General features: G+C 31.6%; 1 protein-coding gene across 1 annotated transcript; it reads right to left on the bottom strand.

The window, feature by feature from the left end:
- Positions 1–12,901: 12,901 nt before the first annotated feature.
- On the bottom strand, positions 12,902–13,739 carry LOC108322845 (uncharacterized). Its single transcript, XM_017555113.2, has one exon. The coding sequence runs from the start codon at positions 13,593–13,595 to the stop codon at positions 13,071–13,073; it is 525 nt and encodes a 174-aa protein (XP_017410602.1). The 5' UTR covers positions 13,596–13,739; the 3' UTR covers positions 12,902–13,070.
- Positions 13,740–25,216: the final 11,477 nt, after the last annotated feature.

Genomic DNA, 25,216 nt, shown 5'->3' with positions numbered 1-25,216 from the left:
TTTTGTTCATTTGATGTATCAGCTGGTTTACTCCCAAGTAGCCCAGTTTACTATAGTACGTCAATAGTATATTTTCTTTGGGATAGGAAAATACCATGTTTTGATCTAGCTACTTCAATACCCAAAAAATATTTGAGATTTCCAAGTTGTTTCATTTCAAATTCAGATGCAAGGTATTGTTGTAAACTACAAATCTCATCTTGATCATTTCCTGTAACAATCATGTCATCTACATATATAATCAAAGCTGTAATTTTTCCTTTTCCTCTCTTCAAAAATAAGGTGTGATCAGAGTTACTTGCTCTATAGCCAAAAGCCTTCATAGACTTGGTAAACCTTCCAAACCATGCTCTTGGAGATTGTTTTAATCCCTATAGAGCCTTCTTTAATTTGCAAACCTTCATTCTAATTGAATCTGTCATGCCTGGTGGAGAATCCATATAAATTTCTTCTGAAATTTCTCTATGGAGGAAAGCATTTTTCACATCAAATTGTAGAAGAGGCCAATATTGGTTTGCTGCTAGCGACAGAAGTATTCTCACAGTGTTGAGCTTGGCTACCGGTGTGAACGTCTCTTGGTAATTTACACCATAAGACTAAGTGTAACCTTTAGCAAAAAAGTCGTGCTTTATACCGCTTAATAGTTCAATCAGCTTTATGCTTAATTGTAAATACCCATTTGCAGCCCACAGTTTTCTTCCCTCTTGGTAAGGACACAAGATCCCAAGTGTTGTTTTTTTCTAAAGTTGTCATCTCCTCAACCATTGCTTTGGTCCATCTATGATCTGCCAAAGCTTCCTATATATTACTAGGAATAGAAATTGAAGATAATTGAGATACAAATGATGCATATGACCAGGATAACCTGTGAGATGACACATATTTACTAATGAGATATTTAACTTTGGCTTGGAGGTCTGGTTCATATTTAGCTGGAGGTTGACCACGGTTAGAACGAGGTGGAAGATTATATTGAATAGTAGTAGACTCAGTGTTTGGTGTGCTAGTGGTCTCATGCAGACAAAAATCAATTTCATGATTAATTTCATCTAAATTAGTATTATCAGAGATAGGATCAGAAGGTAAATCTGAAGAGTCAAGTCAAACCTGTGGAGAAGATTGAGCCAATTGGTTATGATCAGAAGGCATTGTATTATCCGAAAAAGAAGTGTCCATATTTAGGATTGGGTCTCTTCCTGCAGAATGATCCTCACACGATAATTTATCTTCACAATATAATTTTATATCGGAGATATCAAATATACTAACATCATGATTATGCACTTCACTTTCATGGCCTCCCTGAAGTGGAGAATCAACATAAAAAAATTTATGCTCATTAAATGTCACATTCATAGAGATATAAATTTTTTTTTATGGTGGATGGTAAGCACGATAACCTTTTTGAGTTGATCCATACCCAACAAAAACACATTGGATAGCTCGTTCTTCAAGCTTTGTACGTTGATGTGAGTGTAAGTAAACATATATAACACATCCAAAAACATGAGGGGGTAAATAAACTATGGAAGGAAGGATACAATGATCAGACAACACATCAAAAGGCCTTCGAAAGTTAAGCACACTAGAAGGGGTTCGATTAATTAAATAAACGGTAGAGCTCACAACCTCACCCCATAAATGAGATAGGACATTACCATCTATCAAAAGTGATCTTGTCACCTCTAATATATGTCTATTTTTCCTCTCAGCAACTCTATTTTGTTGTGGTGAATAAGGACATGTAGTTTGATGCAAGATGCCTTTAGAGTTCATGAACTCTATTAATTCAGTCTTAAACTATTCCCCTCCATTGTCTGATCGAATGACTTTAATGTGTTAAATTGTGTAACGATCATATGATGGAAGGAACGAAACACATCACACACATCACTTTTATGTTTAAGCAAATACACACAGGTTACCCTAGTACAATCATCAACAAAACTGATAAACCATTTTTTTCCATTATGTGTAGATTGTGGGGCAGGACCCCAAACATCTGTGTGGATTAATGAAAAAGGAAAATCAGTCTTTTTATTGCTTAAAGGAAACACAATACGATGAATTTTTGCCATTACACAAGTTTTACAAAGAAAATCAGAAATATTGCATTTATGAAATAATGTGTCCTAATCATTTATGCCATAACCAAATCTCTTTTTTGTTTTTATCGTGTGTGTTCATTCGCAAGACAAGTCAACGCTCCTTTGGGTTTGTTGTGAGACATTTTCAAGATAATACAATCCCTCCCTTTCTCTCTCAGTGCCAATCTTCTCCTTGGAATGAATGTTCTGAAAAAGATAATGGGTTGTGTAAAATGAGGCAACACAAAAATGTGATTTGGTTAACTTGCTGACAGAGAGAAGATTACAGTTCAATGTAGGAACAAATAAAACATCCGGAATTGATAAGGAGGGTGAGAGAGATATAGTACTTACACCTTCAATAGGAGATGAGACCCCATTGGCATTAATAATAACAGTTTAAGAACTATTAGGGGAAAAATTAGTAAATTTATGAGGATCACAAGTCATATGATCAGTAGCACCTAAATCAATTATCCAATCACTATCGCTAGTAATAGTAGAAAAATTAATAGCAGAGTTAGATATACCTGACTTGGTCACAAATCCGGAAGCAGTAGAAATATGGCTCCTTGAAGCAGCTTCTACCTTGGTATTGGGAGTAGTTTTGCCTTTTTGATGTCAATCTGGATAGCCATGGATTTTAAAACATGTATCCATGACATGATTATCCCTATTGTAGTGGGTACACTTGCAGATTCCTTTCTTAGGAAACTTTTTAACAACAAAGGAAGTCCCCATAGTAGACTCACTATCAAGCATAACCGCTTGACGATTTGCCTCGGCACAAACCGTTGCATAAACAGATTGAACATTTGGAAGGGGAGTGGTAGCAAGGATACGACCACGAACAACATCCAAATGTGTATCCAGGCTAGCCAAAAAAACATAAACTTGTTGAGAATTAATCATGTTGTGATATTTCTCAACATCTTTAGGACATTCCATGGTACAATTCGTGATAGTATCATACTCTAGCCATAATCTTTGCAATTTACCAAAATATGTAATAACAGATCTTCCATTTTGCTGAGTAGAGATTACCACACAATATAATTGATATGATCGGGATGCATCCTGGTTGATTGAGTATGTTTGTTGCACAGTGTCCCAAATGTCATTTGTCGTAGCTAAGCGAATAAAGAGGGATATGATTTCTTTCGTCATGGAGTCTAGAAGCCAAGACTTGACTAGGCAGTTTTCATCTTCTCATGCTTCGTATTCATCGGATTTCTTGTTTTCTTGTGCAACCTTTGTTCAAGAGATGTGCCTCTGATCTTGTTCTGTGCGTTCAACGACCACTCAACATAGTTGGTGCCGTCAAGCCGTTCAGGGGTGAGCGATTCATGCATATAGATAGTAGTGGAAGTCCCAAAATCATGTTTCTCCGATTGATTTTTATCGAAAAAAGCCATATTGTAGAAGATATCAGTGTTTGGCTCTTGATACCATATAGAGATGTTTAAAGAATAATTCTGATGTTTTATTTCAAATAGTAGAATACCATATATATATATATATATATATATAAGGATCCTATAATTCTTCATCTATTAAAAGAATGACAGGTGCAAAAATATGCACAAATTATAATAATATCTAAATTATAACTAACACTATATTTGATTTGCCTAATATTTGTTAATAGAATATTTGACATATGTTAGGATGTAAAGATTAATTTTCATTCACTTGATTTATTTTTAGGAATACTTGAATAAATACGTATGAATATGTAATAAAATACTACCAATAAATACAGAACGTCTTATGTGTTAGTGAAAAATCATGTAAAATTATCGTTCTATTACATATCATTGTATTCATTCTTACAATTATGGCTGTAAAAATCATATCAATAATAATATATAGTTGCATGATAGTGTGAAATTATTTTATAGTGTCATGATTAAACATTAAAATTTGTTTAAATAAAAAACATAGCTTTTATAAAAAAATTCAGTTTTAATTTTTATATTTAATAAAAATGATGTAGTTATATCTATGAATAGGAACTAAAAACACATTATTTTAGTAACTTTGAAGGACATACATACATATCTCTCTATATATCTATATGTGTGTGTTTATATATGTTTAGAATTAAAATAAATAAATATTTTAACGAACTCCACTTAAGTTCTAAAAACTTATCATCCGTGAATAACAGTTTCCATAGAAGACAACATCGATTTATCTTGTACAACACATGTCAGCCATACCACGAAACATCATGAATTTTTGTTCCATTGGATTCATAGTAAATTTATCTTAAAATTATTTCCATTAACTACAACAAAGACACTGTATATAGTAATGTCTTGAATGTTCTTGGAAGCTGAAGTATCATAAACGTATAGAAATTCAAATTTGGGTTTAATTTTTATGAAAAAGCAGAAATTAAATACATTATAAGATAAAAGATACATAAACTCAATCATAAATTGAGTCTTCGTGTTGAATCCCTTTCTACAAAACAATAAACATAGTTCTTCCAAGTTTTATTGGTAACTTTATATATTCACCCAAGTTATATATTATCTATTTACATATCGTTTTATTTTAACTATACTTATACAGTCATCCAATTTTTTTTAGTTTAAATAAAAAAAATTCAAATTTAAAATTAAGCTATACTGTTTAAACCAACTGGGTTTAAGTTTTACATATTCAACACTACCTATTATAAAAAAATATGTTTATTCATTACATAAATATGTTTAACTTTCTTGGGTGTTAAAATCAAGGTACAAGTAATTTTATATTTCATAAATATAGAAAAATTAAATTAGCATAAGAATTAAACAGATCAAACTTAAGTTTATTTTAGAAGTTAAAACTTTCTGTTTTTCTCAATTAAATGCTGTATGCTTTCATATGTAATTATTGTATTTGAAAAAAAATATATAATCAATAGAACATACTTCACATCCGAATAAAATAAAAGATACCTTAGTTAAAATTATGAGTTAAATTTTATAATATATATATATATATATATATATGGGGTTTGCTAACGCGCGTACACATGTTTTTCAGTTGGTACATTTTACCAATGTGTACCGGATTTTAGTAGACAAAAATATCCTTATATACCATGGATTCTAAGTTTTAAGGTTAAAGGTATTTTAATAATTTTCATTCTCAAAACTAAAAAAAAAAAAAGAAACCCCCCAAACCTTTACTACCGTTAACCAATCTTACAAAAAACTAATTTTATAATGAGTTTTCATCTTATAATTTTTGTCTTATATAATTTTATCCAATTTTCACAAGCATAAAGGAATTGGTAATTGACCTGGAAAAAATCAGAAATACTTGTTAAACAATTTCTTACAAAAAATGATTTTATAATGAGTTTTTATTTTATAATTTTTGTCTTATCTAATTTTATCTAATTTTCACAAGCATAATGACATCAAAGGAATTGGTAATTGGCTTGGAAAAAATCAGAAACACTCGTTGTTAAACAATTTCTTACAAAAAAAGACTTTATAATGAGTTTTCATTTTATATTTTTTGTCGTATATAATTTTATCTAATTTTCACAAGCATAATGACATTCGAAAGAATTGGTAATTGGCCTGAAGGGTTTTTTTAGAGATGATGATTCAACATATGCAGATGATGAAATTAGAGAGATTAGTGAAGATGGTGAAATTGAAGAAATCTTGAATGAACCTTTGCTTGAAGGTGAATATGTCAATGACTCAACTCTTTACAAAGGCAAATTGTTTAAAGGCAAGTGTTTCTGATTTTTTCAATTGGGACCACAGTAGGGATGACAGAGAAAAGGTTGGAGTGAGAGAGATGAAAGAGAAAGGATTGAGAGAGGTGAGTAAGGGTTTGGGGGGTTTCTTTTTTTTTTTTTTAAGTTTTGAGAATGAAAATTATTAAAATACCCTTAACCTTAAAGCTTAGAATCCATGATATATAAGGCTATTTTTGTCTACTAAAATCCAGTACACATTGCTAAAATGTACCAACTGAAAAACAGGCATACGCGCGTTAGCAAACCCATATATATATATATATATATATATATATATATATTATCATAAATGGAATTAGTGAGTTCCTATATTATGATCATTAGTACAAAAATCATTTAACTAAATCAGCTTAAATAAGTCAACATAAATTATGTATATATGTTTTAGAACCTCAATTTTAGATTTCCCTTTAAATTCAATTATCATAAAGTATGACATATTGTTTAAGTAGATGATAAGGTAGGACCTTAATGTGAGGTTTTGCATATAGAGATGTTCAAGAATAGTGAAATTACTATTGCTAAGTTTCAAAGCAAAGAAAGAATATCTTACATTTTTGTCTCATTACCACATCATCTTACTAATGCACATACTTCAAAACTAAAATGAAATAAGAAACATATAACATGAAATAAAAAACAAAGTATTATATATATATATATATATATATATATATATATATATATATATTGAACAATTGAAAACGATAATTTCAAAATGAACATTCTATCTGTAAGAACTGTGAAATTCAGAGAAAGTGGGGAAAACATGTGTATGCATCTGAGTGGACCGATCAGTTTTGACGGTAGTATATAAATGAATTTTTCAAAATTTTGTGTCATTCTCTGCATGTGCTTCTTTTCTCCAAATTTTTGAGTATTTCCTTTTCTCCTCCTTCTCTCTAGAAATTCTCTCTAGAAATTCTCACTTTCTATTCATCTGATCATCAAGCAGGCCGTGCTTGAGCTTTCATAGTGTCAAGAGCTTCTCTTTTCACCGATCGGTTTTCCATGTATCGCAACTCAAAAATTATGTGTCGGATCCTTCTCACATGCTGGAAGTAGAAAATGTTCAAGTTAGAGAAGATCGTTCGGTCGAGATGCATCCAATTAATATTGTCGAGAGCCTAACTAAGATACTTAGAGGAAAATCCATCAGTTTAGTTAAGGTGGTCTGAGACAGGAGGACAGCTGACTTTACCTGGGAATTGGAAAAGGTTACGAGGGAATTGTATCCTCACCTATTCTCTAGTAAGTTCAATTTTCGGGGACGAAAATTCTTTTGTTGTTAGGGAGAATCTAAGAACTGTGAAATTTAGAGAAAGTGGGGAAGACAGGTGTATGCATCTGAGTGGATCGATCAGTTTTGACTGTAGTAAATGAACTTTTCAAAATTTTGTGTCATTCTCTGCATGCACTTCTTCTCTCCAAATTTCTGAGTATTTTCTTTTCTCCTCCTTCTCTCTAGAAATTCTCTCTAGAAATTCTCACTTTCTCTTCATCTGATCATTAGTCAGGTTGTGCCTGAGCTTTCCTAGTGTCAAGAGCTTCTCTTTTCACCGATCAAGTTACTAATTTTGATTTGGTAACTTCAATTTCTTCGTCCTTTGAGGTTCCTGTATTTTCTGTTACATGTAAGCACTGTTCAGCTTGCATGTGTTCATCAACTACTCCTCTGAACTTGTTTTTCTGTCTTTGATTCTCTGGTTGGTTCCTTTTCACCGATCAGAAATTTGTAGGCTACCTTAAAAGTTACTTGCGGGTTAGGCAAGACTGTGGAAGTGTAGAATTTTTCTGGATTATTCGAGGTAAGGGAAGCTAGTAATTTAATTATGTTTTTCTGTGTTTGGAATTTCTATTTGGATATTTGCATGTATGAATAAGTGGATGTTTGACGAATTGTTTTGAAATTCTGTGTATGGTTGGAACCTGTGAACGGTTGAAATCTTCTGTATAGTGATCGGTTTGTGTGGATTTTTTTATTTATTTTGGGTCAGTGAACTTGGTCAAGGAAGGAAGTATAATACAAGTTTGGGAAAAATATAAGTTGGTAAGAATGTTTTGTTTTGGATAAGGATAGGTGTTGATCATAACTCTCAGTATTCTGTAGAATTATGTCGATCGCCAAGAGTCATTAGTTGACCATGCAGCCTTAATTGTGTGTTCGGTCTTAACGAAGTTTATTTCTGTAGAACTTCAGTTAATGACGGATCGGTTTGGGATTAGTGCGCGGTCTTACTTGAGTGTTAGGTTTTAACTATGTTTGACTTCTTATGGTTCTTACTGGTTTATGACTGGTCGGTGATAACGGTTGAATTTACCGTTATTTGATACTTAATTTTGATACTAAAAACACCCTTTTTGACTTAGAAACTAGCTTGGAATCATTGTTTTGATGAATAAGAGAGTTAAAGGGGAATTTGATGGCTTTATGCTAGATTTTAGTGTTTTCAATAGGAATTGAGTTTATTTGGAAGAAGATTTGAAAGTAGTAAGGAGTTGAAACTCAGGAAAAGATGGAAAAGCATCAAAGAAGGGAGATCGCAATAGCGTTGAGCGCCACTTTAGGGGCCCTCGGTGCCAAAGTACACTGTCTCACGCTTGGCTGCCCTTTTCTGGAGCGCTTAGTGCAGGATGCTTCTGGCTCGCGCCTGGTCACCCTTTTTAGGGGCGCTGAGCGCAACTATGACGAGACGCACCACGCTTGCTTGCCTTCTGAGTTGAACCTGAGCGCAACTTCTGACCCGTACACCGCTGAGCGTCATAAGTGGGGCGCTGAGCGCTAGTCTTGTGGGCTTGGACCCGTTTTCTGTTATTTTTATGTTTTATTTAAGGACTTGCACGTCCTAGGGTTTGTATCTTTGGACGGAATAGGCTCAGAAACACACTTTTCACTCCCTTAAAGGCAGATTTGGATGCGGAAGGTTCTATCTTCATTTTCTAGGGTTCTATCTTTCATTCTTTTTCCATTGTTCATCTAGTTTCACCATGTCAATGGTGAACTAAACTCTATTTGTTGTTGGGGATGATGTAACCTTTGTAAACTCTCATGTATTGAATTGATGCTTGATATTATATGTTTCTTTCATTCATTGTTAGGATAATTCTTCTTTGTGTAATGCTTGCTTCGTTTAACTCATTCTTTAGCATGATGTATGATTTGCATGAGTACCAGAAGGTAGATTACAATTCATGATTTGGAGAATTATTCCCAGAAGCAGTATTGCTCAGGAATGGTGGTATGAGTTATGGTTGTCTTAAGCTTCTGTTATTCATAATTAATTATTAGGAATGCTAGGAATCGTATGAACTAATAGTTAAGGATAGGCTTTATTTGCTGAGGAATCGGGTTTTAAGTGTTTTAGAGAGTGACATTGACATTAATGAAGAAGTAGAATTCGCATATACATGAGAGTACACAAGGTGAAATCTAACCCCAACAACGTATTCATTCCATAATATCAAACCCGAACTTTGCACTTTTGTCCAATTGATCAAATTGCATGCATATTTACTTTTTAGTATTTGCATTCTAAACTTAAAAGAGTTTGTTTTCAAGTCCTATTTAATCAAGAAATCACATAACTGTTTAGGCTGTGAGTCCTTTGGGATACGATACTTGGTCTTACCATTTTATATTACTTGATACGATTCGGTACACTTGCCGGAGTCTTAACAGTCGGTCATACTGTTGTACCGTTCGGTCTCTTAGTACTGATAAGTTTGATGATTAGCCTTCGTTATAAATTCTCAGTGTTCGACCTAAGCGTTAGGTGTTCGATCTAAGCTAAGAGTGTTCGGTTTTAGGTGGGTACTAGTCTTGGTTATTTCTCAGTGTTCGACCTAGTCTTGTATTAGTGTTTGGTCTTTCCTTGGTGGTTGGTCCTTAATAGTGTTCGGTTATTTCCTCAGTCTTACCTAATATGGACCGTTCGGTCCTGTTCTGTGGATAGTGAAAGACCGCTCGGTCTTACACTAAGTGTTCGGTTTAAGTTCTTAGTATTCGGTCTAAGCTTAGTACTTGGTTTGGTGGTAGTATTCGGTCTCTCTTCTAGTGGACGATATTTAATAGTGTTCGATCACTTCTTCAGTCTTATCTATTATGGACCGTTTGGTCCTATCCTTTGGGAAGTGAGAAACCATTCGGTCTCCAACATACACAAAGTGTTCGGTCTTATTCATATGTGTTTGGTTATTTCTATTTGGTTTATATTTAGTCCCATGTGTTAGGATAATTAATTGTCAAATTGCTTACTTTGATGAATTATGTATGCATGATCCTAATGGTGTTAAAGTGAAAGTATGATTGATAGAGGTATTACCATTATCCTCAACGAGAGGTTACATGGTTGAATGATTGTTTTTGTGGTTTACTGTATAAATGGCCGGAGTTTTGCTGGGATTTATCTTGACATTCTAAATGATCATCCAAGCTCAAGTATAGTGGGATGAGTCATGTGGTGAGAATAGGAGGAGGTATGAGTCCAAAGTGCCTGTATGGAAAGAGGGCGTTTGTAGGACTAACCTAGTGTGATGACTGATGGAGTTTCCAGTTACTTCATCACACCAGTGCAAAAATCCTTAGAACTCGATATTTTATACAATTCGGATGGTCAAAGTCAAGTGTTCGGTCATTGCATGTTTGTGTTGTTGGTGATTTCATAACTTTGAGTGTTTAATGGTTATAAGCTTATGTATTTGCTTTATTTGTATGATTAATTAAATTACACTAGCTTACCCTTCTTTTGTTATCCTTTCTGTTCGAAAATTCTTCTTTGCAATGATCACCTTGTGGGTGTGAGCAGAGGGAGACGGATGTTTGTTGGAGCAGGTGTCGGAGGGGGAGGACCCTGCTGTTTAGATTAGGACCGTTCGGTACTAGAGCTGAGCATGGTTCGGTATTAACCGTTCGGTTATAGTTCTAGTTTTGTAATGACCGTTTGGTTATGTACAGTTTTGTAGTGGTATAGAAATGTTGTAAAGTTTGAACTTTTATGGTTATTTTGTGATAACGGTAAGGTTAACTCTATTTTATGGTAACTGTTTTACTATATTATTATATGATAACTCCTTTATATAGTTTTATGCTATATTTTTGGGATGTTACACTATGCAACTTATTATCCCACAAAAGCACCAAAATAGAAGGGTATATGATAACTTTCCTTTTTTTAAAGAGAAAATGACAAAAGTTAGTAATGAAACCTATAACTAAATTAATAAAATGAAAAAAGTCATAAATACTTTAAATTAAATTATTTGTGTATCTATTTAAAGTTGATCAAGTAACATTATTAGAGTAAATTACCATATATTTGAAGTATTATTTATTTTAGAGTTTTGACCGTCATGATTTTGTTGTTCTTAAAAAACATCTTGTCATGATTTTGTTGTTCTTAGAAAACATCTCAAATGATAAAAAGAGAAAGAAAAATTTAAACTGTTTTAGATCTCGACTTGTAAGCAGTGTGATATTATTAAATATAATAAGAATAATTTTGATTTAATCTATAAAATAAATTTATTTTATAGTTAGCTATTATACATATAATAAATTTATTAAAAATAATAATCTTAAAGTCAAATAAGTAGTAATTTATAATTATTAAACGTTAATAAGTAGTAATTTAAATAAGTTTGTATTTTTCTCTCTCTTATCACTATTACAAGTATTTCTAAAAACATATTACTTAAAAATCTTACTTCAAAGCTGAATTACTAAATCAGTTTTTTATGAAATATTTTAGTAAGATTTAATTAAGTTTTAAATTTTCATAAATTTAGATATTTTTATTTAAGTCTTTAATTATAAAAATATCTATTGAGTATAGACAAATTTTATATTTTTAAATTGAGTCCTTATATTTTATTTTATATTTTGCTATTATTTAAATAATGTAGCTGTTATCTTAATTCATTATCTTTATTATTAATTTTTATGTATTAATAAATGAGATTTTATAATTATAAAACAATACCACGTCATCTAATTTATTAGTTACAATTATCTACATTAATACGAGAATAAACATGGAAAGGAAAAATAAGAAAGGATTAGAAGAAAGCATCTCATATGTAGTTAATTATTTCTTTTAAAAAGAATACATGTTTTAAATTTTGAATGACAAATTGATTGCCATTTAGTAAAACCATTTTGAAAAGAAGTGTGGAAAGCATCAAACAAACCCTAATTTTCAACGCTTATAAAGATAATTTACTTAGACAAAACAGCAAAGGGGTCTCAAATTTTCAAACATGACTTGGTCATGGTTATGAAAATTTAGAACCAAGACCCACATGAGATCAAACAAGGATGAATTATTTGGCCTTAGGAGAAAAAAAAAAGCAAATAAGAGCTCTTCTTTATTTGTTCCAAATTCCATTTTTTCTTAGTTAAATTTCAAAGGGGGACAGGAACATGAATGGTCCCCTCCATCATCTTTTAATAAGAGAAAGAAAAAATTTAATAAATTTCTTAATAATCTTATATTTTGGAGACTTAAGCAGTTTAAATATTTTTTCTTTTATTATTTTCAAACGCTTTTTAAAAACAAAATTACAAAATTTCATGTTTTAAAATAGACAATATTTAAATATACACTAATTGACTCTAATAATAATACTCAATATGTTTAGAATTGGAGTAATAGTATTATGATATATTTTTACATTAGTTTAACAAAAAGTATAAAAATAAAATAATCATAAAAATGTAAATTTTTATATTTTTTTAATAAAGAAAAAAATAAAATGCAAGGATGGATGGTGTCAAATGTAAAAAAGTTACGTGATTTTTATGTTATGGATTTTCAATAAAGTTATGGATTTTTATATTTATGTTACTTAACTTTCTATCTTTACCAAATATAATACTTCGAATTATCCTTAAATTCTTCAATGATATATGAGATTTTATATAACATCATTCAGCACAGCTCTTTCTTTCAATTTTTTTTAATGAAGAAATCTGACAACACCATATTAAAACCTTCTTACTGTTACTTGTATCTGAGATAATACTAATTAGGAAAGAGACCTGATCTTGGATTGAGAATCTTGGATTGAGAAGTTAAACTATGTACAAATGCAATGGAAGGGGAAAAAAAGAACCATGAGAGAAGAATAATAAGGTTTCTCACAAGGACCATTGTTTCTAATGTAGCACATTACAGAATTCACATTATTCTATTGTGAAAGCTAAAGCATTCCACCTAAAAGGCTTTCTGATAAATCCAAGATTCCTCACTCTGCATCTTCAGTTGCTTGTAGAAGTTCCCAATGAAGGCCTCAGCTTTTGCAAACAGCTCTTGCCCATTTACTCCTCCAATCTCCTCTTCTGCTTCATCTTCTTCATCCATCACTTCTTCATCACCTTCTATCAAGAAAAGGCTACCCATTGGAGGACACTTTTGCATCATCTCCACTTTCCTGCCACAAACAACCCTTTCAGATGCTGTTTTTTCATCATCTTCTGAGAAAGGAGTGGAATTGGAACCTTCTCTTTTCTCAGAACTTGCTTCTGATGCCATCACAGAAGCAGCTTGCTTTTTATCTTCCAAAGGCCTGGGAAAAACTGAAAGGAGTCCAGCTTCAGCACAAAGTGCCATGATGAGGAAGTTTATGATGAAATACAAGTAGGTTGGCCTGAGTGAGGAAGGTAAATAGGGTGTGATGACAAGAAGAAGAACTAGAACACACAGCACTAGAACTTGAGATTTCTTGAACTTGTTCATCATGGCTTTGGGAAATGAGAGAAAAAGTTATCAATGATGAGAAAGAAGAAGATGAAGTAGAGGTAGATTGAAATTGGAACTAGTAGGAATAAGTGTGGGGTTCTGAATGAGCATATATAGAGGACATGAAAGTGATGAGTGAGGTAAATGAGAGGAAGAGAGAGAAGGAGAAAGCATGGAAACTATGTATTAGTCAACAAAAAAGTACTCATAAAATTTTGGATGCTGAAAATTCTAAGAAAATTCTCACACAGAGAAATATCGTTGTCGGTTTAGAAAAAGTTAACAGCAATATAAAGAAGGTGAATTACTCAAACAGTTTGTGAAAGTGCAGGATCTGTTCAAAAGATGCAGTGTGTGGATAACACAAAGCCACAAATTAGTTAACACTTGGTCAGTCACAGTCATGAATGAAGTAAAGAAAAATAAAAAGAACTCAATATCCAATCTGTTTACTTTTTAGTGAGACAACTACTACTTGCCAAATAGAAGTGCTTCTAAATCACATGGTAAGTGTTAGTTTTAACTAAAATTTTAAGACTTTATAAGTTCACTGAATTTTTTCACTGATGTGTTACTGTTAACTTATTCATTTGGTAAACAATATCAGCATATCTTAGACTCAGCTTTAATAAACAACTATTAAAGTTCGCTTATATTCTGATCCAATAGATATACTAAAAAATAAATTAATAAAATTTATTAAATATTTTCATTATAGAGTAGTGCAAACTTAAGTCTATTTGAACCATATCTTCAAAATATCGACATTTTAGTGTTATGGTTACTATTTATTATTTTGTTATTATTAATTATAATATTATTATATATTTGAATTATAATCATTTTTATTTATTACAGTCATAAAGATTATAAACAATTTTACTGATTTGTCACAAGTAGAATCTTGCTACTGTTTGCAAATTCATGTTCAAGATTAAAGTAACAACAACTTTAAAATGTAAAAGTTTATATTCGTATGCAAACTAAAGTTAATATTATATAGAGTGAACGCTAATCATTTTATAAATTCAAGTAAATTGTTTAAAATGTAAACAGCAATGTTTGAATAATTGAAAGAAGAATATCTATCTAAATCTGATCTGTGACAATGTCAGATAAAACCAATGGAATGGCAGATAAGAATTTTTAAAGTGGGAATGACTTTTTCCCTTTGGTTGCGATGGCATAGGTTGTGATTAAGTCATCGATGTGCATGACCACATCAGAAAGAGATTATTAAGATTGAGAATTTGCCTTTGGCTCTAAAGTGTGACAAGGTGACGTTAGAGCCACTCTGATGAATGAGGTAAGTAGGGTCAAGAGAGAATGCAAGATTGCAAGACACAAATAAATATCAAACACATGATTTTGGACACAAACTCAGTTCTTCTTCATATCATTTTTACTTAAAAACTGTTTTTTATTATTTTAAGAAACTATGGAACATGCTCCAGTGATAAAAACAGCATCTGACGTGTGAATGAATCGAAACAAAATGTTTTAATCTGTGTTCTTTCGTTTACAGAACATCTGCTTTAACTACCAAGTTTAAGTTGTTAAATGAAGTGGAAAGAAAAACTTTGAAGAATGGATTTTTAGATTAGGATGTTCATTGTTTTGAAAGATAGTGAGAATCTTTGTAGCATTTGTAAAAAACCAAAGTTTGAATTAGTGGGATAGTGGTCCCAAGAATAAGAATTGGGTTCTGGGTTGATGGGTGGAGTGTGAAACACGGTTCATTCACCCACATGAACCCTAATTAAGACCTAACTTGTAATTTTAGAAACTTCTTCTATGGCTAAATAGGGAAGTTAAAGGTCAATTTGGATGTTTATAACTCTCACTTTCTTTTTGTTCTTCGCTTCAAAGAGTGGTTTTCAATTAAATTCAATGAAAAAAAAGTTTGTTTCATATAACATTAGGAATTTAAAGTGTGAAACCATCTTTGATATGAAAACTAATTTCAAAATCATCTTTCCAAAGATACACTAGTGCAGTTAGGGAAAACAACAACAGTTATTTTCACAAATAGGCAGCAGTTCTTGAACTGAGACATATCCAGACGAGGTCGGTTCAGAACCGAGGCATAAAATGGTAGGATTTTGCCTCGATTCAAAGTTAACTGAAACAGTAGATTTTTTATTTTTTTAATTTTTTTCGTACGACTTTATGTCTCGGTTCCCTCTGAATCGAGGCAGTATGTCCCCCTCTACTGCTTCGGTTGGCAGCTTAACCAAGGCAGTACAGTTCTTTTTTGTTTTTTTTTCTTCATCCGCCAGCCTTTCTACCTCGGTTGTGACCTTAATTGATGCCATAGTGGTGTTTTATGCTTCGGTTATGGTCTCAACCGAGGCATATTCCCCTATTTTTTTTAAATCAGGTCTGTTTCTGCTACATTCCCAATTGCAAAAACAGACCTGCATATAATTTTACAGCCAAAACAATCCAGAATAATCCAGAAGCGTATATTTTGAATGAAAATTATATTAAAACATAAATACATTCAATGTAATCATAAATCAACTTCTTAGAAGCATAAATCAATCCAATGTAATCATAAATCAACTTTAAAGCATAAATCAATGCAATGTACAAAGTTAAACTAATAATAATGTACAAAAGTATAAAACAACTTAGAAACATAAACTTAGAACTTACCATATCATAATATCTACTACATACTATTATATCCTAATATATCCTACATACTATTATATAATTGAATTACATATTTAGCCAGTGTTTTCCTCACGAGCTTAAGTGACTTCTCTAGAATTGGAGCAGTCATATTGAATCTCTGCATTAAACACAATGATTTCAATTAGTGTATATGAAATCTAAACTATAGAGAAAATAAAATTCAATCCTAAATATTCCGTTTGTCATCCACTGGTGTAATGTGCACGAATAATGGTCATCATCCAAAACATGACGTAGTAACCACATTCATATGACCTCGTTTGTCTATTACACTACAATATATAATCATAATTATAAAATGTTAAGTAACATCATTGGAATGGAACAAAATGTAACAAAGTATGGACTAAAATACCAAACCTTAAGGGCAATCCATGCAAGCTTTTTAGTTGTAGTAGTAGATCTCCCAGATAACATCATATGTGTTGCAAGAGAACTATTAAAAAAAATTGTTTTAGCATACATTTATATAACAAAGAAAGTTGAAACATTGAGGTTCTTACCAATCTACTACATGTCTAAGAGGGCTGGGAGGAGACTTGTGCAATGAACAAAACCAAACAACAGTGTTCTCCGGTATGGAGATCACAAGTAGCTGCCAATGACGCCTGAAATTGGTAATAACTTAATTGTCATATATCAAAATTAACAAACTTCACTTACCCAAGTATATAAGGGAAAAAATATATCTCCTTCCCCATTGCAAAGCAGGTAGTGATGTATGTTTGGATATCATCAAATTTATTTCTTTCATGAGTCATAAAGGGGTCAATGACTTCTTGTTATTGACATCAAACATATACCTAAAATGAAGAAATAATCTGATATAAGTAACTTGATAAAAATGAATTACATAAAAAAGTTCTCATAAACTTACATCATCCATAGCTGAATGAGTGTAATATTAATTTCTTCTCTCCCCGATGCAAGCTCTGTAACAACATCTTATTGATGCAAGAACAATGGGATCTGAGCTTCTCTTCCAAATGTAGTAGAATCCCACTGTACAATCATTGGTGCATCTGAAATGATGTTAGCAAGCTCGCCTATCGCACCAAAAGGGTTGTCCTCAGATAAATGAGTCTTCTTCAATGTAGGACTTCCCTCTTGACGTGTCTGCTGTTACATGAAAAAATGGTTATGTTATGACGCCAATTAGAAGTAAATATTAAAATTGAGAAGTGTATAGTATGAGTGTTTACCAGGGGATCAGAGACATCACCAACCAAATGTCTAGGCCAGGCGACGTAGGACTTAAATGCCTCTTGCATAGTGAAAAACTCATCTGTAGGCACAGGAAGAACGACATCTAGTACGACAACTTCATCCACTGTGACCTTGACCTCATCTTCTACTAGTTGTACACCATGCATTATAGTAGTTGTCTCATAGACTGTGCCACGAGCCACTAGCATGGTCCCGATATTGGAGAGAATATATAATTGACATGGACGAGTGTCGTCCATGTCGTCCCCTGGGATACCGGCAGCTGCACAACTTCCTTTACCGCTTCTACCTGTAAAGTCCATTAAAATTATCCATTTTAATAAATAGTAATATTTTTAGTAGTAATAAATTTTTTTATGAATGGAAAATATAACTAATAAGCTTATATACAAAATAAAATGTGATAAGTTAAACAAAAATTTACAATAACTCAAATGATAAACACCTTGTAACACTTGAGACATGGGTTCAAACCTAGTAAAATACATTTCTCCAAAAATATATTTTTTTATAAAATAAATAAATTAATTAAAAATAATAATAATTAAATAAATAAATAAAGGGAATTGGAAATAAGAAGTGGACAAGAGACTTTCGGTGTTGATTGAATGAAGAAGAAGACAAAATAACTTTAGGTGAATAAAATTCTTTTATAAAAAAAAAATCCAAATAGGACCAAAATTTTGGCCTATAAATACCAAGCAAGGGGGAGGGGGATTTTGTAGCAAGAAGTAGAGAGAAACCATAAGAAAGAAAGATTAGGAAGAATTTAGATTAGGAAGGATTTTAGTGTGGAGATTCTGGAAGTTTTCCAGGAACACCCTCTGATCAAGAAACCAAGTCTGGAACAGATGTAGGGGGAGCTAACCTTTCTAAGCTTTTATATTATGATTTAGTATTGTTCTATTACTATTCATGTCATGAAATTCTGTGTGAATATTGTTAATGAAAAACATATATGCTTGTTGTATATCTAGCTATATTGAATTTTTGTGTTAATATTATATGCTATTGTTTTGAATCTGCAAATAAGAAATTTTTTAAAAACTAGTTGAGGAACACTTTGGATAAGGAAAGACTTGGTACTTGTGACACACCTCTCTTTCCTGGAAGTCTACTCGAGAGGTTTTTAACTTAAATCTTATTGAACAGATTAAGTATTGTTAAACTATTATGCAATATACTCAATTGATATAAAATATGTGATGGATTCATTTTTCTGGAAGGATATGTCTAACCGGCTATGCCAGATTCAACTTCTTAGTTCCCCAGAACGTTTATATTAAGGTTATATTTTTTATGGTAGGATAGAGGAATCTTAAAAACCAGAGTTGGTACATCCCTGATCAGAGAGCAGCCCTGGTCAAATCTAGTAAGTTGTGACTAGTCATATGTACTGACGTTTATGGTGAGTTTGATTCGTCAAATATTTGATTCTTCTCCGGTAACCATTTATAGTGATATTTTATTATAGTGATTCTTCTCCGGTAACCATCTTTGGAGAAGATAAGTTGTCCACTCTTGTCTTATCTTTTAAATTGCATCCTCTGGTATAGGAGATGTACTCTTGAAGCGCTGCAAAATGAAGAAAAATTTATTATGTTTGATCGCCACCCAAGAATGCTCAAAATCGTCGTCCAAGAACACGTGCAAAAGTGCACCAAAACGTAATGAAAACACATTTTAATAGATTCAAATGGAAGATAATTGATCAAAGAGTAATGTAATCAGAGTAAAATTAATTTTAAGCGGTGCAAAAGAGAGAAAGCAACCCTCAAAAGCATAGGTCGTGGAGAGAAAACGTGAGGAAGACGATGAACCGTGAGTGTGCGTAACTGCTTTCTCGCGTTCGTGGGTTGGTAATAGTAGAGCTTTAGACTCGATCCCCCTCCCTAGCCTACATGTAAGGGGTTTAAAATATTAATTTTGGCTGACACATTTGGCGTTCGGGTTGGGAAGAGTCGACGTCTAAGACCTATTTAGAAGTCGGGGCTGACTGACAGACATCTAAGGGCAATGGAACAATCACTTTTGCAGACCATTTGACGTCTGGGGAAGGTGGCCACGTCTAAATAGGACTTTAAATGTAAGGGTGACGGGATCGAACGTCTAAATGAAGTCAAAAAGTGACTCTTGGGATTCTGAGTTGACCAATTCGGCGTTCAATGTTGGGGACCAACGTCTAAATAGGCTATAGACGTCGACCTCATACACCCGAACTTCTAAAGTCAATAAAAAATTATTTTTTTTCGTATATTTTTGGCATCCATTTGAGGGGGACCGACATGTATGCGTATTTAGACGTCGGACTCCATAACTGACGTTTAAATAGTTATCTTGCTTACAAAAATGTCACAAGTCAGTTTTTAAGTTGAATATTCGGTGGTCGGACGTCTAAAGAATAACGTTAAAGGAATAACATTAAATGTTTTTTTCTGCATTAGTAGAATAATCTCATGTTTAATTGATTGGTTTTATGATTTACTAATTTAGAGTCTTCTAGTGTATCTTTCTAAAAAAACTAAGTTAAACTCTAGTATTAGAATATGTTGAAATTATTGGAGTTAATGAATAAAATAAAATACATACTTATATTTAAATTATTACTTTTCTAAAACTTATAACATTTTAGTATTCACTAGTAATTTTTGATTTAAGCTTTTATCTTTTATTAATCATAACTTACTAACCTTTGCTTCTTTACCTTAAAAATAAGCTATTTTAATAAATAATCCTCACCTTTCTTGTGTTTTTAATAAAATGATAACTATTTTTCATATTTTATTTAAAAAATCGTATTGACTAGCATTTAAATAAAAATTATAAAAATTTAAAATTCAAAGTAAAAAATATTAGAAATAAGTTTTTTTACATGTGTGAATGTAAATTTATTAAAAATAAATAGTTTGTATCTTTTATTAAAAGCTTGAAAGAAAAACAACTTTTTAGAATAAGTCTTCATTTTAATAAAAGTATAAAAAAATGTTTATTTCAAATTTTTATAAAAAATGTTTTAAAATATATAAAAAAAGTTATTGTTGTTTAGTATTTAGTACAATTTCACGACAGATAGATACAATTTTTCCTAAAATTATAAATCACTGTATTAGTGTCTTAATATATATATATATATATATATATATATATATATATATATTATATTTTTTTTTGGTGCATAAGGAATAGATTCCAGTGGGAATGGATATGGATTGCAGAGTTGATAAAGTAGTTTCAAAGATGACAAAAAGCAATGTAAACTAAAATGTTATTCTTTTAATTATTTTGGGTTTCACTTTTAACCATAAGTGCATATAACGATAATTTTATTGTCCTAATCAAACCTAAAAACAATTTAAAAGGTTTTCAAGGTTACTTTTACTTTTTCTTTTCTTCAATTCTTCATGTTGGAATTCTTCAATTGGACTCGTCACTTTTCAGATTGTGGACCCAAATTGGAATTGTTGGACGTTTCTTAGTGCACCTTCATAATTTCTTCCTGCACCTTTATGTATCAAAATTTTAATTTTACCTTTTGGATTGTATAATTTAAAATGTAAAATCAAAAATACATTTCAAATTATACAATTTAGAATAAGAAATAAAAAAATATGTTCTGGATTATAAAATACTGAGAGAAAAAGATAGAGATAAAATGGTCTTTGAATTTAGTGTATGAAGATAGAGGAAGACATATGGAGGTGTAGGAAGAAGTGCCGAGTTAGCCATTTTTGCTGCAACTCATGAGGTCTAACTCAAAAGTTGTATTCTTTCTACAACCTATGATTTATTCGTGCACCTCCTTAAAATGTTAAAAAAGTTTAAAGTGTTTATGGATGATATTTTTAGATGGTAAAATTTGAAAACATATTTCAGATTATATAATAATATTATATATATATATATTTTTTTTTTCTATTTCTATTTAAAAATATATTTCAGTTTTAAAGATTATACATTCTAAGATGAGATTATTTGGTTTGGTACAGGTGGATCCCTTAATGTTTGGGGAACTTTTACAGATTTCATAGATAACTTAACTCTGAATTATTCTGTCTAAGATGAAAGTGAGGTGTATTTGTGAAGTTCAAAAAGTTAACACCATAAAACATTTTGGCTATAATTTATATAAAGAAATAATATGACATAATCACCAAAGATTTATTACAATTATTTTTCAATTTTATCTAGATAAAGCCACTCTCAAGTATTTATATAAAGGGTGTTTTACCCTACTACACCCCCAAATTTTTTTAAAATACCCATTACGCCTAGCAGTTAAAACCTTAATAAATTTTAAAAAATCTTTGCTGCATTCCTTCCAAAGTTTTTTTTTTCATTTATTGTATGTTTGTAGATGTAAAATTAGATTGCAGAATTAAAATTTGTATGATTAGAAGTGTGAAGAAATAAGTAAGAAAGGTGTTTTGGACAAGAGAAAGTTTGATCTAGAAGTTCTGTAAAATTGTAAAGACCTATTATAGAGCAGAGTGATGTGTTAAAATAATGAGATAAATTATTTTACTTTAAAATAATGTTATAAGATATATAGAATTTTATAAACACTTTTCATTATTCTAAGAACACTTCATCTCTCTATAACTCTATTCCTCAGAGTTCTCTGACTTCTCTCTACAAATTCTTTCTGCTGAGTTATCTGTTCGACGATCAGGAAGTGCCTAAGTGATCCTGGCGTTGAGAACGTTGATCTTGACCGATCAATTCTGTGATTTCCTCTGGTAAGCTGTTTGCCCTTTTCCTTCTCTTGTTTTTGATTTTGAATCATGCAACGTAGAATTGTTGCATGTGTCTCGCGGTTTCCTTCTTTAAATTTCAGCTCAAATTAGGTTCTAAGTATGGTTCTCTTTCACCAATTGGTGAGTTGTAGGTTTCTATTGAGTTCCCTTACAGTGCAAGGTACTGTTGGTGTGTCGGTGAGCTGAATTGTTTGTTTCTGAGGTAAGGGGAGGTAGAAACTTTATCTCAATTGATTATATGATATGCGTGTATGATAAATTCTGAGTTTAGTATGCTGTTTTGTGTGTCACTGGTTGTATCATGAGCAAATTAAATGGATGTACTGTAATGTGGATTGTATGAAAACTGTAATGTGTTGTTGATGAGTTTTTTGTATGAATATGGTATTGTAATTGTGCTTGTGGGAGGTAATTAATGAGAGTAATCTATTGTAGTGGTGATGAGGTATGAAGTGAAGTGGTTGGAGCTTGTTTAGGGTCAATTTAGAGGAAGTGAGGTAGTGAATTTGAGTATTAGAGGTCAAGTGCTGGTAGAGGTTGTTGAGTTAATTTAGATAGGTCATATGTCAAAATGGTCAAAAACAGGTTCAAAGTGGTAGAATTGGTTTTGAGTCTCTAAGTTGATGAATTGGAGGTTTTAGAGTAGAGTTTGGTGCATAAATACTTTAGATTGGTGCTAGGAATGTGTAGAATCATTTACCCAAGTCTAATTAAGTATATACATCGTATTAGGATTGTTAGAAGTTGGCAAAGTTGAGTGAAATTGGTAAAGAGAGGTTGAGTTGCATAATTCTGTAGACTTGCTGTGCGAATGGATTCGCATAGCGAGTCACCTTGGCGAGGTGCTCTCTGCCAAGGCACTCGCATAGCGAATGAGTGCGTTGTGCGAGTGAAGTGAGAGGGTTGCTCTCTGTTTGTCAATCCGCATAGCGATTCTAATCGCTATGCGACTGGTTGGGGTCTGGAACCATTATTCATTTTATTCGAACAACGAGTGGGTCTCACTCTACGAGTGTTTGCGAAGTCAAGTGTCTGTCTGAGGTTCTCGCATAGCGAGTTGGGACGCTATGCGAGGGGTTGGGGTCTGATGCATTTCACAGTTTATTTGCATAGCGAGTTTAGTCGCTATGAGAGATGTCAAGAGTAGTTGGTCTTTGTTTAAGGTTTTCACAAGGCGAGTTAGGTCGCTGTGCGAGAAGCTTATAGCCTCGCTATTCGAAGGTGTGCGCTGTGCGAGAGGTTCATTTCTAGTACAAGTTCTTGTGTGATCTTATGTTGTTTTATATGAATCAATGTTGGTTGTATGAAGTAAAGTGAAGTTGTAACATGTAATATCTGTGGCTATTGTTGTATGTTGTATTTCAAAGTATGTTTAATGGACGTAATTCTATGATCCTCAAGGAGAGGAGAAATGGTGGTGTCCTATGTTGTGATTCAAAGTGGAATCTCTAGTTGAGATTCAAGTAAGTTTAGAATGATCTGCATGGTAGCTCAGTCTTGGGGGTTTTCCTGACGCTCCAATGGTCTTTCATTCTCAAGTAGAGAGGATTGATCCATGTTGTGAGGAGTAGCAGGAGGTCCTAGTATTTGGTGCTTCTAGTATGGCCCAAGGTGAGTGATAACAGACTAACCTCGTGAGTGTAGTAGGGTGAAACCCATTGGTAACGGCTTTGCAAAGCTGTAGAAGCCACCATGAGTGCATAACCCGCCACAGCGCGGCAATCATTCTAAGTCCGGACAGTCAAAGTCAGTGTGGTGTTATGTGTGAAGGATTTAAGTGATGTGAATGAATAATATTCTTGTATGAAGTTAATTAATTTGATGTATGATTGATTCTGTTTTAAACTAGCTTACCCTGTCGTATGCTTGTGTTTTGTATGATTCTGCTATTTTTTCTTCTACGATGACCATCCTTTGGATGTGAGCAACGGAAGAAGAGGTTTCCCTGGAGCAAGCTTTGGATGGAGGTGATGCTGCTGAGTAGTTGCCTTAGTTCAGTAGAACCTCGTGTATAGTTTTGAGTAGACTTTAGTTTAGTCTGTGTATAATGTTTTAAATTTATAGTTGTTTTTAGATGACTGTAAAAATATCACTTTATGCTTTAAATAGATAATTATACTACTATGTTACTTCTCTTTAATATAATTTACACTATATATTTTGGAATGCGGATTTGGAAATTCAAAACTGCCTTTCATCAAATTTGGAAAATTGATTTTTTCTTTATCAAATGTCGAAATTCGATGAAGGTAAATTTTTCAAATGAAGTCACAATCGCATTTCTTAATCTAATTTGTTTTTTTAATTTTAATTTTGTTCATTTTAATGATCTATATTTATTTTAAATAAAATTTATAATTATTTAAATTATATATGACTAGAATCTGTTTTATTGTTAATAAAATTTTAGTATTTGATATATATATATATATATATATATATATGTATATATATATATGTATATGGATATGTATATATATATATATATATATATATATATATATATATATATATATATATATATATTAATTAATTAATTAATTATATTTTGATTAAAATAAATTGTTTTGAATTATTTAATTTTTATGTGTTTTATAGTTTTTAACCTTTTATAATTTTAAGATATTTTGTTATTTTTTTAATGAAAATATTAAGATTTTATAATTACATAAATATTTGAATTAATTAAATTTATTTTGAATTAATTTTTCTTTTATAATTATTTAATATTTATTTATATTTTTTTAGAATTTAAAGTTTTTTATTTGTAATAATATACTAATGAATTAATTAATTTGATTCAATTTTTTGTTTTGAATTATTTAATGTTTTATTTGTTTTATAGTTTTTTAAGTTTTTATAATTTTAAGATATTTTGTTATTTTTGAATGAAATATTAGGATTTTATAATTATATAATATTTTAATTAATTAAATTTAT

Source organism: Vigna angularis, chromosome 6 (assembly GCF_016808095.1).
Source record: "Vigna angularis cultivar LongXiaoDou No.4 chromosome 6, ASM1680809v1, whole genome shotgun sequence".
Taxonomy (NCBI): Eukaryota; Viridiplantae; Streptophyta; class Magnoliopsida; order Fabales; family Fabaceae; genus Vigna; species Vigna angularis.
The sequence above is the reverse complement of the archived record's forward strand: the minus strand, read 5'-3'. Positions and strand labels throughout refer to the sequence as shown.

Coding starts and splice junctions, on each gene's coding strand:
- LOC108322845 (XM_017555113.2), bottom strand. CDS start 13,595: ATGATGAACAAGTTCAAGAAATCTCAAGTTCTAGTGCTGTGTGTTCTA.